Source organism: Callorhinus ursinus, unplaced genomic scaffold (genome assembly GCF_003265705.2).
Source record: "Callorhinus ursinus isolate GAN/ISIS: 27379988/994484 unplaced genomic scaffold, GSC_fseal_2.0 scaffold4, whole genome shotgun sequence".
NCBI lineage: Eukaryota > Metazoa > Chordata > Mammalia > Carnivora > Otariidae > Callorhinus > Callorhinus ursinus.
The window spans coordinates 64,221,104-64,235,516 of NW_027397066.1; the positions used below are offsets into that span (position 1 = coordinate 64,221,104).

General features: G+C 37.7%; 1 protein-coding gene across 4 annotated transcripts in view; it reads right to left on the reverse strand.

The window, feature by feature from the left end:
* The window catches only part of ANTXR2 (ANTXR cell adhesion molecule 2), a 148,256-nt gene that overhangs the window by 74,122 nt on the left and 59,721 nt on the right, over nt 1-14,413 (reverse strand). For all 4 annotated transcript variants that reach the window (XR_012377954.1, XM_073891826.1, XM_025887610.2 and 1 more), the window contains one exon: nt 9,075-9,170. Coding sequence is in view for 3 of the 4 variants with exons in the window: in XM_073891826.1 (XP_073747927.1) it covers nt 9,075-9,170 (96 nt within the window). In the remaining variant the exon portion in view is untranslated. The remainder of the gene's footprint in view (nt 1-9,074; nt 9,171-14,413) is intronic.

A 14,413-nucleotide genomic window follows, 5' to 3' on the forward strand; every position in this document is an offset into this window, starting at 1 on the left:
GAGAAGAAGGTTCCTCGCTGAGCAGAGAGCCCGATGTGGGGCTCGGTCCCAGGACGCTGGCAGACACTTAACTGACTGAGCCCCCTGGGTGCCCTGCTTATCCCCATTTTAAATATAAAGAGAGGGAGACTCTAATTTCAATAACTTGCCCAAGGGTACACAAAGAGAAAATAGAATTAGGACTCAAATCCAGGACCCAGGTCCCTCTATCTCCAAACTCTGAGTTCGACTTCTTCTGCCAAATGACGTCCTTTTAAAATAAGGTTCGACTGCAAAGGGAAAGGGTGTAAAAGAAAAAGCCGAAGATGTGTTGAGTGGTTGTTAATTTCTAGAATGCATGAATGGATGGATAGATGGATTAATGGGTGGATGGATGAATAAATAGTAGGTAGGTAGGTAGGTAGGTAGATAGACTTTAATTAAAACCTTATAGTAACTATGAAAGAGGCTATCATTCCCACTTTATAGAGACATAACTTGTTAATTAATATGCCCAACATCACTGACCTAGAAATGTTGGAACAGAAAATAAAATGATTTTTATGTGATGTTTCAAAATGTTCCCTCTCACCAATCTACTACAGGGCCTCATAAATAACAAAAGAGGGTGAAAATAATCTGAAGCCATTTGGCTCAAAAGTCAAAATGGAAAAAAGTCTGTGTCCAACCGATAACCCTACATTTCAGCAAAACTAGTGAAGGAGAAAAGGAAACCTTACTGTCAGTGTAAATACATTAAAAATAACAGTCATGAGAATCCCATTCTTGTACTAAATAGTGCAAGAACACATCCATTTCAGAAAAGGATGTATTCATATGCACCATATTTTATGAGAATTTGCAGATTTTAAAAGGCATAATATTGCCTAGTTGCCAGGATTTTTTCCACTTAGCATCCTTTAGTTCTGCATTGAAGATTCTGGAAAACACTTTCACCACTTTATGAACCATATGTAGAGTTTGATTCTCCTCCAATTTTTTTTTTCATTTGTTATTATCATCATCAGGGAGGATTACATCTCATCTACTTAGCTGCTAGAATGAAGATTTCAGTTTGGAGGAGAGCCGATTTCTTAAAAAAAAAAAAAAGTTAGCTGCTTCAGGCAACAGTCCTTTTGATCTGCTCATTAACACTTTTCAAATGTTCGAGTGATGTGGGCATTCTTTGCGCTAGAAAATGTCAGCACTGGAGCCTGCAGCCAGCTTGATGCAATCATATGTTCCAATATTCAGAAAAGAGTGAAAAGAACTGTCAACAGTGAACTGCCTTGGATTAAAAAAAAAAGATACTATACAACGCCTGTAGATCAAGTAGTGTTTCAGGACTGATTCTTGCCAGTGACGAAAACAAATGCCCAACTTATCAGCAATGTCATCTAAGCGACTAAGAGCCCACAAACAATAGAGAAGTCACTCTCAGTGTTTAGAAAAGTTTCTTTGAAATAGATGCGGACCTTCCTTTCCTTCTCCCTTTTCTTTTTGATAAGATCAGAGAGCAAATGTAGTGCCTTCCCTCTGAAGTGCAAAAACACAAAGTTCTATTACATTAGTATTTGGGAAGTTTTTTTCTGAATTTCACCAAGTTAGATGCTTTCATCATCCAGATCAAAATATGGTCTGAGCTATCTCAACCTCCCTCTCCTTTCCTCCTTGACAGACTCATCAGTGATCAAAGATTACTACTTTGAACGAATAAATAACCATTGGGAGGTCTGGACAATAAATGTAATTTCAAATGCCAAATGGGGACTAGGAAGAACAGTGTGAGAGTGCATCTGGCTAAGAGTTAAGGAAAGGTGCTGCTGTTAAAGCAAATAAACTTAGACCAGGAAGAGTTCAATACCCTGTTTTGCAAAGGCTGTTCTGTTGGAAAACATCACCGTGGAAGCAATAAGTACTAACATCACACTCTATTTCAAGGAGGGAACCAAACATAAATCATTTTAATTAATGGTGCAAGGAAGGCATATTAAAATTTAAATTACTTCTGTTTTATTGTGCATTCCAAAAAAAATCAGGCTACTCTCAAAGTAACTCAATAAAGGCACCAAGAGCCCTCCTCAACAATAAAAAGCCCTCCTCAAAAATAAAAAGCAAGTGCAATATAGAAGCATTATTACTATTTAGAAAGAATAGCACAGCTGTTGCTGGCTAAGAAAATGATTCCATGGAGCTACAGTCAGATATATCCTCATCATGAAAGCTCAACTTACTTATAAGCAAATTGGGCTTTAAAAAGATAACTTTTTAAAATGGTTTTTTAAATTAAGATTTATGAGATCTTTATGTAATGTCTTAAATGCACCAAGGAAAAATAAGCTTGCAGTTTTCCCTTGAGGATGGAGAACTTTGGCCAAGGACACTAGAGCAAAGTGAACATTTATCATTTCCAGCATATTCAGATATTTATCTGCAGCTGTAGAACACACTCTAATTGACAACACTCCAGAAAGCCTTTGTTTGCCACCTCATTAGCCTTACATCTGTAATTCTGCAGAGTGTCTGGTTATGCCAAATGATACAACCATAAGACTGTCATTTCTGCCATCCTGATAGTAAAACAAATCTGCCATAAACTCAGCATAACTTCTAAGCTAAACAATGATGAAAACATCCATATTTTCTAATATTTCACTCATGATTCAGGACATGGTAAGTTTTTTTTAACCTCTTCTGCCCCCATTTTTAATTTAAGGAAAAAGGAAGGATGCAGCTGATGTCTTTGTTAACGAAAAGCAGCTGTAAAGGATGGATGTGAGGATTCTCAATGAGCAGGATACAGACTCTTCAACAGATGGTGAGAAATAACTTCACACAAAAATGAGAACTTTTCCCCTTACAGAATAGTTTGCAAACTCAACACACTCTATAATTCACTAATGATAGTGCCTAAAAATTTCTGCTTTGCATGAGGGCTCTTTTACTATGATTATTACTAGAAAAAGTCTTCCAACTATCATTGGTGTAGATTTCTTTTATCATGGAAAGCCCAGGTACACAGAAGACACTATTCTGCAACATTTTAAATGATGTTGTCTCTCTCTTTTATCCTTGAAAATACGCATTAAAATGAATTGAAAGATTTAAATTTTTTAAGTAGTCTTAGATTAAAAGCATCCTGTATGGACAGATTTTCTATTGCAGGGGTTTTTCCTTAACCTTTTTTATTCTATGCCCCTCTCCCACAATCCCGTGAACCTACAGATCCCTTCCCAGAATAATTAAGCTAAATTAAAATACAAAGGATTTTAAGGAATCCAATTATATTGAGATATAATTATCTGATCTGTAAAAAAAATCCACAAAATTTGTGATAAAGAAATATAAATAATTCATTAAATAATGAGATACAATAGTAGGTCTGGGAACTACCCTAACTTTTGAAGTTATGATATATGTAAAAGATATTTCAAAAATATCTTAAGAACTATATGTGACATAGGACATCTGTGATTACTGTTGCTGACAAAGTCTCCAGAACTGCCAATACTTCTGTGGATAGCAGCCTACATTTATAAATGAAGACAATGATAAATTTCAGTTGGAAGTAAAAATAAGGATTTTTTTTTTCCACCCAAGTTCACAATCTTCAGGTTAGAAATCCCTCTGGGGTATATAGAGAAGCAACTTGACAAGAGTTAAACTGCTTCTACTTCAGAATTTTATTACAGTTAACAATCCTTATGTACTTTCATCTCAGTTCCTATTGTATAGATGGCAAAGGCCACATTTTCTATTATAGATATATTATAAAGGATACCTTTTAAATAAAATCAGTGAAAATCATACAAAGAACTAAGATTGTACCATAAATCCTCTCATGCAAAATGCTTCTCCATAGTTGACAGAATTTTAATTAAAACTGGCAACAAGGTAACTTATTTTGAGGCGGTCTTCCAGATAAAAAGTTGTCAAGTGTTTCAATTATAAGAATTCAAATAGTTCAAGGAGGATAAGTGTTTACTGTATAAGATGTCTGGTTTACAATGAGGAGTAAAATACACACAGTACTGACTTCAGGAAATTATTAGACTATAAAATGAGAGAAATGTTAAACAAATAATCACATAAATAATTGTTTAATTTTAATTTCCTTTAAGTATCACCAAAACAGTACCATTTTCTAACCTGACGGGGTAACTTTTTGAGGATTTTGGTTAAAATTTTAATATAAAATATTTAGAGGGGATATTTATGACTTTGATACATTTCTTGTTCCTGATACCAAACTGGTACAGCGAATGAGGTCTACACCATAGTTTCAGAGACATAGTTTATTAGTTGAATGTTCAAGTTCTTTGCTTTTCCCTAACAGAGTAAAAAGGTCACTTTCTAGCTTTCAAGGGATTCAGTGGTTCAATATCTGAATATGAATGGGATGGTACTGGCCTCTTCTGGCAAATAACAAGCACCCCAAGAAAGCTGTCCATGGATCCCTGTTGCCAAATGGTTCTAACAACATATATGTCTCAAATACTTTTAACAGTTAGAAGCCTATTCCTTCCAATAAGTCCTTGCCACTCTGAAACAGTAAGTAAATTCTACTCAATGTATAAAACACTATGCTCATTTATTTTATGGTTACTCAAAATGGAAAGGTAATTCTAATTTTAAAAAATGCATACTGATTTTTTAATAGCCTTGTAACCATTGCTAACATTTTGAAGAATATGTCATTGTCTTCCATTTTACAACCTCTTAGACTCCATGAACAGTTTTTCTGAGTTGATCTGAAAACATATTACATAAGAATTACTGAAATTGAGAGCCCTAAGCAGTGATCCCCAACCCTGGGGAATAGCAGAATCATTTAAGGACTGTACTAGCTTCTTAATGCTGCCGTAAGGAATTACCATAATTCGATGGCTTAAACCAACAGAAACTTATTTTCTTACAGTTCTGGAAGTCAGGAGTCCAAACTGAGTCTTATAAAGCTAAAATGAGGCATTACTAGAACTGGTTCCTTCTACAGGTTCCCGGGCTGTAGCTGTTGCTTGCCTCTCTGAGCTTCCGGTGACTGTCAGCATTCCCTGGCTAGTAGCTGCATCCTCCAATCTCTGCCCTCGAGGTTACATTGCCTTGTCCCCTTCCTTACGCTAATCTCCTTACACTCAGGAGCTTAATTTAATCACACTCAAAGTCCCTTTTGCCATAAAGATAACATTCACAGTTTCCAGGAATTAAGACCTGCATTTCTTTAGGGACCATTATTCAGCCTACTACAAGGGCTTTTCCAAATGGCATTAAACCCTGGAGACCCTTAACTGTCCCGCCCTTTCCCTTCAGGGAGAATCACCACCATTGGAAATCTTACCACTACTGCTCTGAGAGCTTCCCATTATTTAGGGTAGGGAAAAAAAATGAGGACCACTGTCTAAAATGTGACAGTTATTTTTGAGTTATTGATTAGACATCTGTGAAATTTTGATCTCTGAACAATGAACAAATCATTTCGTAAGATATACATAAGGGGCGTCTGGGTCGCTCAGTAGGTTAAGTGTCTGCCTTCAGCTCAGGTCATTATTCCAGGGTCCTGGGATGGAGCCCCACGTCAGGCTCCCTGCTCAGTAGAAAACCTGCTTCTCCGTCTCCTTCTGCCTGCTGCTCTCTTTACTTGTGCTCTCTCTAGCTCTCTGTCAAATAAATAAATAAAATCTTTTAAAAAAAGATATTTACATAAAACATTAAATGAATGAATAAGAATGTGTGAAAAACATTAGGGCCTCTGTTCAGGGCTTTATTTCCAGACTTTCTATCTTTATAAGAGCTCCTGAGCATAGGATTTCCAAGGAGGTGGGTGGCTGACATCATCTAAATGTGCCTGAGAACAGACATTTTAAGCTAATTCATCATTTTTCAGCTGAAAGATGGGATTTAAATGTTTACCACTAGTACTTTAAAAACACGCACACAAAACAAAATTTATACAACACCAAGCTGAAACAAATTTCCTGTGAGAAAGTAATATTACTGGTAACAATATAGTCAAAGTTAAATTGATCCCTAATAATTTAACTACTAAGACTTATTTAGCAAACTACATTCTAAGTCCAGCATTGTGCAAACATATTCTCTAAAAAGAACAAAATAAAACAAATATCCTGCCATTGCAATACAACACCCTCTGACACTTGAGATTTTTTCACAAGGCTGTGGTCCCTTTGTCCCTTTTTTTCACATCACCTCTTCATTTTTCTCTAGCTCACTTAGCTTCCATCTTCTATTCCGATCTACTTTGTTAGTGATCCTTTGCTTTGGCCATCTCTAAGGTGCATTATCTGTCACTGGCTTTCCATTTCAATTGATGGAAGCTCAGCTGGATACAAACTTAATCCCCACCAGGACCAGACCTGGGCAGATACTGCTGTGAAGCAAGCAAAGCTTCTTTCAGGGGATTATACTGATCAAATCTCTCCAGTGGCTTCTCATCATCCCTGGGGTGAGTTCAAACTTCCTAAAAGACAGAGGAAGCCTCCTTAATGGGATTCCTGCCTAAACCCCACACCATCTTTCGCTGTTCCCTTTCACTGGCACGCTGGGTAAGCCTCAGCCTAGTGCTTCCCAAAACATGCCGGAATAACTCAATATAATTCCACACACACTTCATCTGAAATGTCCCTCATCAACTGTAAACATCTTATTCATTACTCAAAACTCAGTTTGGAGTCATCAGCCCAGTAAGGTTTGTCTGAGACAATCCCGTAACTCTGGCAAATCCCTTCCTCTTATGTTCTTACTGTACTTTACAAATGTTGCTGTTGGGGCACTTATGCCCCTCCAATTATACTCTGCCCACATTTGTGTGCTTCCATATTAAAACGTGAGTTTCCATATCATATTATAGTCATTTTTGTACCCCCCAGTTCCTAATAGAGCACTGACACAGATTGCCAAGGACTAAATACAGAATTTTGCCTCTACCCTGCTTTTAAAGCTACCTTAGAAAACATTTGCTACGATTCATTTATACCTAAGTATAAATGTAAGTTCATACTCAGGGCTAGCTGCCCTTTAATCTATAGTTCTAAATGTCAAATACAGGTAGGTGTCTCTATTAAGTAAGTTTCAGAAATTAGTAAGCATTCATAATGTCTGTAAGGATAGGAAGCCCTCCTGACATCCTGACAACACATCCTTAAAGGCATCCCTCTATGCTTTGCACAAAGAAATATACTCTGTGATTCACGACCTGCAGTCTCAGAGTTGTAAATGAACCTATTCTTACCACCTGGAGATTGAGTCCTCTCTGTAACATCCAAAATGGTGGTCAAGATCTGTACTTGAGCACATTTAGCAATGCCCCAGAGAAGCCTATTTTAGTTTTCACATCTAAAAAATCATATACTTTGACACTTTTGAGCCCTCCGATCAGTAATAAATGAAACTGCCAAGTAATGAAGAAAATCCACGTCAAAATTTAAATTAAAAAAAAACAAGAAGCACGAATCATATTAGGGAACTTTTTTTGCTTTTTAATTTGAGACTCAAGAATGCAAGCCACCCTAAAATAACCATATTAGGATAATCGAGATTACAACAGGAAACCGTTTGAGCATAAATTGCTACGGCAGGAAACTGATTAGTTCAGCAAAGAGACAGGATGCCTCTTGTCTCTACCGTTGTCTGAGTTAATTCTGTGCCTCCTCCATAGACCAACTGTTCTGAGATAAAGGATTATAAAGTGGACTCATGAAAGCAGACTAAAGTACAATTAATAATAAATGCAGGAGTAATGCAGACTAGTGCCTGAAGTTACGAGGAAACTGAAATGAGTCAGCAAAGGTGAGGGAGAAAAAAGGCAGTCTAGTAATATCATGTACAACACCGCTGCGATCTACAGAATATAAAGTTCTACATAATGTGCCAATAATAAAAGGAATGCTATCAAACTAAGGAGGAGGTATGCTTTGAATGATTGCTTCTTCAGGATCCTCTTTTCTATGAAACCTGAACAATCCAAACTGGATTGCTTGAAATGTGCTGAACTCTACTACCCAACAGTCCACCCTGTGGAAGACAGAATAATGGCCCCCCAAAGATGTCCCTAGAACTATAAATAATTTCATTACATAGCAAAAGGGACTTTGCAGATTGAGAGAGTTAAGGATCTTGAGAGGGTAGAGTATCCCGGATTATCCAGGTGGGTCCAATTTCTTTACAAGGTTCCTTAACTTTGGAGGTCCTTTCCCAGCTGCCTAGAGAGTCAGAGGGAGATGTAACCACAGAAGAATGGTCAAGGAGATGCAATGTTGCTGGCTTTGAAGATGGAGGGAGGGGTCCACAAGCCAAGGGATGTGTGTGTCCTCTGGAAGCTGGAAAAGCCAAGGGAACAGACTCCCCGACAGAGCATTAAAGACGAATGTATCTCTGCCAATACCTTTAAGCCCAGTGTAGTCCAGTGAGACCCATCTTGTATCTGTGATTAAATAACTGTTAGATAATAAATTTGTGTTGCTTTAAGCCACCAAATATGAAGCAATTTGTTACAGTAGCAATAGAAAGGGAATAGAAACCTGTATTCTTTCAAAGGTTTTACTCAAACATGAAAAATAACACAAACAAACCAACTGTCATAACTTCAAAACTGCCGATTTGACAGACACTCTAACATTTGCACATGACTTATCTCCAAAATATTTTTCAGAGAGGCAAACAGAGAAGGTCCTGAAATAGATTTTACAGAGGTAATGAAGGATTCAATAAGTACTGGCAAGAAAACCTGACAGATTATCAACTTCTCCCATGAACCCAACCGAAAATATCATTCAACTTACTTGAATGAAACTCTTTTGTACTGCAGTAGAAAACCCTTTATCCCTACTACATCTCCCACTTTCCTCTTCCCTTCTCCCTCCAAACTTGATTTTGAACTGTGTTTTAGATGCAGTTTGATAATAAACATTTATTGGCATGCATGTTTTCTAGAATTTATTGTAGTAATAAAAACTATTAAAATTCAATTTGCTAACTGAAACTCTGCTGTTGTTGGACACTGGCATTGATTCACATTTCGGGCCTTACTTTACATCTCACTGCTTTACAAAAGAGTAGAGTTGCAAATCCTCCTTACTCACCACTTTGCAGCAAAGGGGCCAAAACCACCACATCAAACCAATGCCCAGTAGTAGCAGTAACACCAAAATCGCAATGATGGCTGCAGTCCCACTAGACTAGAAGATGTAGAAGACAAAAAACAAAATGGTCAGTAAAGCATAGGGTTAAATCCCAAATACATATTTTTTTAAGGAAACACCAGAAAATGATACAGAAAGTAGAACCAATGTCAAATCAGATTTTCATTTTATTCCTCTAAATTCTGTAAATTCCTTTATATTCTACTTCATACATTTTATTTTAAAACAGGCAATAATAAATATGAAATCTTCCAAAGTGCTATGAACAGTTTTAAATGATGCCCTAAAAGAATGTAAGAAAAATCACTATCTGGGGTTATACGAAAGGATCCCTATGGTCCCTATCATTTGTCTCTGGGCAAGAGTTATTTGGATCACAAGCATGATTATTTCTAGGCAAAACTTATGCAGCATTTTCCCAGACTTTTTGATGATAGAACACTATTTGCATTATATATTTAAATGATAGGGCAAGATGAATATCAAAATTCACCAAGCAAGTGAGAAACCAAGAACAATGGTTTTTTTTAAATTTTTTTAAAGATTTTATTTATTTATTTGAGAGAGAGAGAGAGCTAGCAAGAGAGAGCACAAGCAGGGGGATGGGGAGAGGGAGAGGGAGAAGCAGACCCCCGCTGAGCAGGGAGCCTGATGTGGGGCTCAATCCTAGGATCCCGGGATCATGACCTGAGGCAAAGGCAGACGTTTAATGGACTGAGCTACCCAGGTGCCCGAACAGCAATGGTTCTTGTTGGCAAATGGTACATTGCATCAATTCAAGAAAGCAACCTCATGCATTCACATGTCAGATTTCTCACTGAAGCTCAAGCACTACCCACACAAGAACCACACTGGTGTCCTCTCACTTCCTGACACCAAGCTCCTCCAGCCCTAAGGAACCTGCTCTGGGCTCTGACTCCAATCCCCTTCCTGTAACCACCACCTAGGTATCCTGCATGGCTCACCTTAAGCCACTTCCCTAGGAAGCCTTCTTTGTACACTCTGGCTAGAAAATGCCCCTCTTTACTATACAATTCATAGTTCTCTATACTTTAATCTTGAGTACTTATCACAATTTATTTGTTGGTTTATTTCTGATAAACTGTGATTATTTCTTTAATTTCTCTTTTCTTTCACTATTTATTGTGAGCTCTAGAAAGTCATGGGGTTATGTCCAACCTACTTACCAATGTATACTCCATGCTTGGCATTTAAAATAATTTACTAAGAGAATGAACTCCAAAGAAGTAAGACGGCAAAAGCCACAAATGCAAAGACTAGTATTTAACTGAATTTTTAGTTTGGGGATAAAGTTCCTCAGGGGACAAGGTGTCTCTCCCAAATCCGACTCTCTGGTATACCCAGTAATAATGTTTTGTTTTGTGTGTGCGTTTTTCTTTCTTTCTTTCTCTTTTTCTTTTTCTTTCTTTCTTTCTTTCTTTCTTTCTTTCTTTCTTTCTTTCTTTCTTTCTTTCTTTCTTTCTTTCCTTTTTTTTTTTTTTGTTTCTTCCTTTCTTTTAAGGGAAAGAATGCAGGGAAGAAAAAACTGTAAATAAATCAATATACTCTCCAGGTGGAAATCTGGGACTTCAGGGGCAGTTTTTCAGAGATACGTTTCCTGTCATTCAAAACAAGTAAGAAGTATAAGCCCAGGGGCGCCTGGGTGGCTCAGTCAGTTAAGTGTCTGACTTCAGCTCAGGTCATGATCTCAGAGTGCCAGGCTGGAGCCCCGCATCAGGCTCCCTGCTCAGTGGGGAGTCTGCTTCTACCTCTGCCCCTCCCCCTGTTCATGCTCTCTCTCTCTCTCAAATAAATAAGTAAATAAAATCTTTAAAAAAACAAAACATTAGTTTTTGAGATAATGTTCAATAATTGTTTTTAAATTAAAACAAAACAAAAACCAAAAAAAAGAAGTACAAGCCCAGAGGTCAGGGTAAGAGCCACTTTTGTCCCAACAGCTGATAGAGAGAGGGGTGGCAAGGGGTGGATCCCCCAGGATCCATCTGAGAATGGCACTGTATTAAAAGTATTAGTCTAGAGGTTTAATTTTAAGCAAGTTGTTTAATTGCTTGGAGCCTCTGTTTTCTAATCCATAAAATAAGAGAGCCATTTGTCCCCACAGCAGGAAACTCTCTGTGGAAAAGCCATTACCGTGCTTTCTCTCTTAGAAAACCACTGTGTGTATTAACATACTTAGAAAGCTCTGAGTGGCTTTGCAGTAAAGAAGTTCAACTTACCTCAGCACAGAACCATCTTTTTTCTCATAACATTTTAAATACCCTGTAAATCTAGGATTCCCTAGAATCCACATTGAGAAATGTCTGGATTGGTCAAAGTTGAGAGACTTTCGGATGTTTAAGTGACAATGGTAGTAGCATTCAGTCAGAACATTTTCTAATGGAATTTAAAGTGCAATACGAGGCGCCTCTGGGCGCAGGTGGTTAAGGGTCCGACTCCCTTGGTTTCAGGCTCGGGTCATGATCTCAGGGTGGTAAGATCGAGCCCCACGTGGGGCTCCAAGCTCAGTGCAGAGTCTGCTTAAGACTCTCTCTCCCTTTGCTCCTCCCCCCGAAATAAATAAATAAATCTTTAAAAAAAATAAATAAAATGCAATACATAATGACATATGCCCAAAAAGAGGTAATAATCTTTATGTAAACAGTTACATGTAAATAACTGAGAACAGAAGAGAAGGTAGTTTTCAAAAGATGTGGCAAGGAAGCACTAGCAAAATATACTTGGTTCAGCTAATCAGAAAAATCTTGACATGTGTATCCTTTCCCCATATCATCTGTTATTATCACAGTGGAAGGGAAAAAAAAAAGATTAGCATAGAGCAGCATGGAAACCATCCCCAAACAACTCCATTTTTATGGCTAGCGATTACTAGCAGCCTTTCAGTTTTAATAAATCTATTTTTAAAATAACTAATTCTCAGGGCAGCATAAACCATAAAACATTCATTACTTTCAGAAATTTTCAACAGAAGACTAAGAATCAACTACACATGAACAATTAAAGCTATCCTTTGATTTCTGATTTTGCATCTGAATAGAAGAGGGAACAAGCACACAAGGTATTTATATAGCTGATAGAAGGTTGCAAACGCACCAAAACTGGCACCACCAAAGTATCATCACTTAGAGTCTTGGATCTTTTTATTTATCTTATCTTTCAGAAGACAACAAGAATAACGATGGAAACTTCACATGCACAACTATCTTCACTGAGTTCTACCATTCCCTATGTGACCATTCTTAAGGCACTAGAAGAGGCTATGACATGATATTCACCATAAAGAATTAACTTAAAATAGAAGAAATAAAAAGACATGGATTCATGCAGCAACTTCCTGTTGTGGAGTTTGGTAGAATAAAAATGTGAGCTCAACATTTCATTATTAGTGTATCTTAAATGTCTAAATTAATATCTGGCACACAGAAACTTCTGTGTATGTGTGTATGTGTGTGTGTGTGTGTGTGTGTGAGAGAGAGAGAGAGAGAGAGAGAGAGAGAAAGAGAAAGAGAAAAGGAGAGAGAGAGAGAATATCGATACTTTACAGAAAATTTCCAGGCAAATAAGTTCTCTGTCCTTAAAACCAAAGAAAACAATTCAGAACACACATCAAGCCACTTAAGAAAAACTCAAAGGGCATCTTTCTACACAGAATTCCAAACATTCATTAACAAATCATGTAACTCTCCACAGCCTTGATTATGCTAAACTCTAAAATCTAGGCAAACGGGAGTATGACAGGAAAAGAATGTCAAAGAAATACATAGAAAAGTGTGATACCCTATGGGAGAAATGCTTTCAAATGCATAAACTCATGATCCTGCCTCTTATATGAGATACCCCCAATTTGACTGTTTATGCACAGAACAAATACAGCATTCCCTACCAGTCCTTTCCCACATTAGGATCTAGTCACAGCACTCATGGAAATGGCTCACCATTTGTCTGTGCTATACAGTTTTCAAAAAGGTTCTATGAACACTTGGTTTCCTCCTTTCTTAGAATTCAAACACTGTGTTCAGAAATAGGGACATGCAACTAGAGGATATCAATCTGTTAAAAATGTAGTGGTTACTTTTTTTTCTTTCTGTGGATGTGTCATTAGCCGGAAATGCAGAAAATCGTATTGACAGAATATAGATGGGCTCGCCATGATATGCAGTTAAAATTCTTGATTTTTCCTCCAAAACAATGACTCCATTAGGAATAGTAATAAAATACTATGCACATCCAGATGTAAATATACATTTATTATGGCAATATTATCACATCAACTGACCCCAAAGGTTGGTTCATCTTCAATAAAATTTAAAACAAATACACACTTTCTAAAGACCTGTGGACCTAATCCTTATCATATTTTATCTAAGTGTGATGGGAAACAGGGCAGAGGAAGCAAAGAATGTCATGCAACAGGGCAGAGGAAGCAAGAATGTCATGCAACTGAACCTTGTCATAAGTGTATGAGACACAGTCCCTGGATACCCCTAGTCCCAGACATGAGCTCAGTTAACTGGATACAAATTCAGGCTTTCCCGCTTCCGTTGTTTTCATCTGCCATAGCCATTATTAGAGCATGAAAGACTTCAATCTTGAAAGGGAAATCATTTCATTGTTCACATAGCTTTATAAACAAATTAAGGAAAGGTTAACCACATAGACTTCAGTCTTATGAGCAGATAGCAGGCTGCAAACTGCAGACTTAAGAGTCAAAAGAAACTAGCCATAATTACACATCAATCTGTGTCACGGGCAGAAACTAAAAGCCTCTCATTCTGGTTAGTATGACTCCCTTTAAATCCTAGGCAGTTAAGTAGGTGCCAAAGTTACAAAGTTGGACAAGTCTTCATGTTAGTCCACAGGTTAGCTGGAGAGACAAAACCCTGAGCAAATAACCACAAATATGAGGAAGTGGGAGGCAACTAACCTGGTGGGGGGCTCTGAGGAAGTAAGAAAGCCCAGGGAAGGGCACCTGGTGGCTCAGTCGTTTGGGCATCTGCATTCGACTCAGGTCATGATCCCAGAGTCCTGGGATCGAGTCCCACGTCGGGCTCCCTGCTCAGCAGGAAGCCTGCTTCTCCCTCCCCTCCCTGCTCATGCTCTCTCTCACTATCTCTGTCCCTATTTCTGTCTCCTCAAATAAATAAAATCTTTAAAAAAGAGAGAGAAAGAAAGAAAGAAAAAGAAAGAAAGAAAGAAAGAAAGAAAGAAAGAAAGAAAAGAAAGAAAGAAGAAAGAAAAAGAAAGAAAGAAAGAAAGAAAGA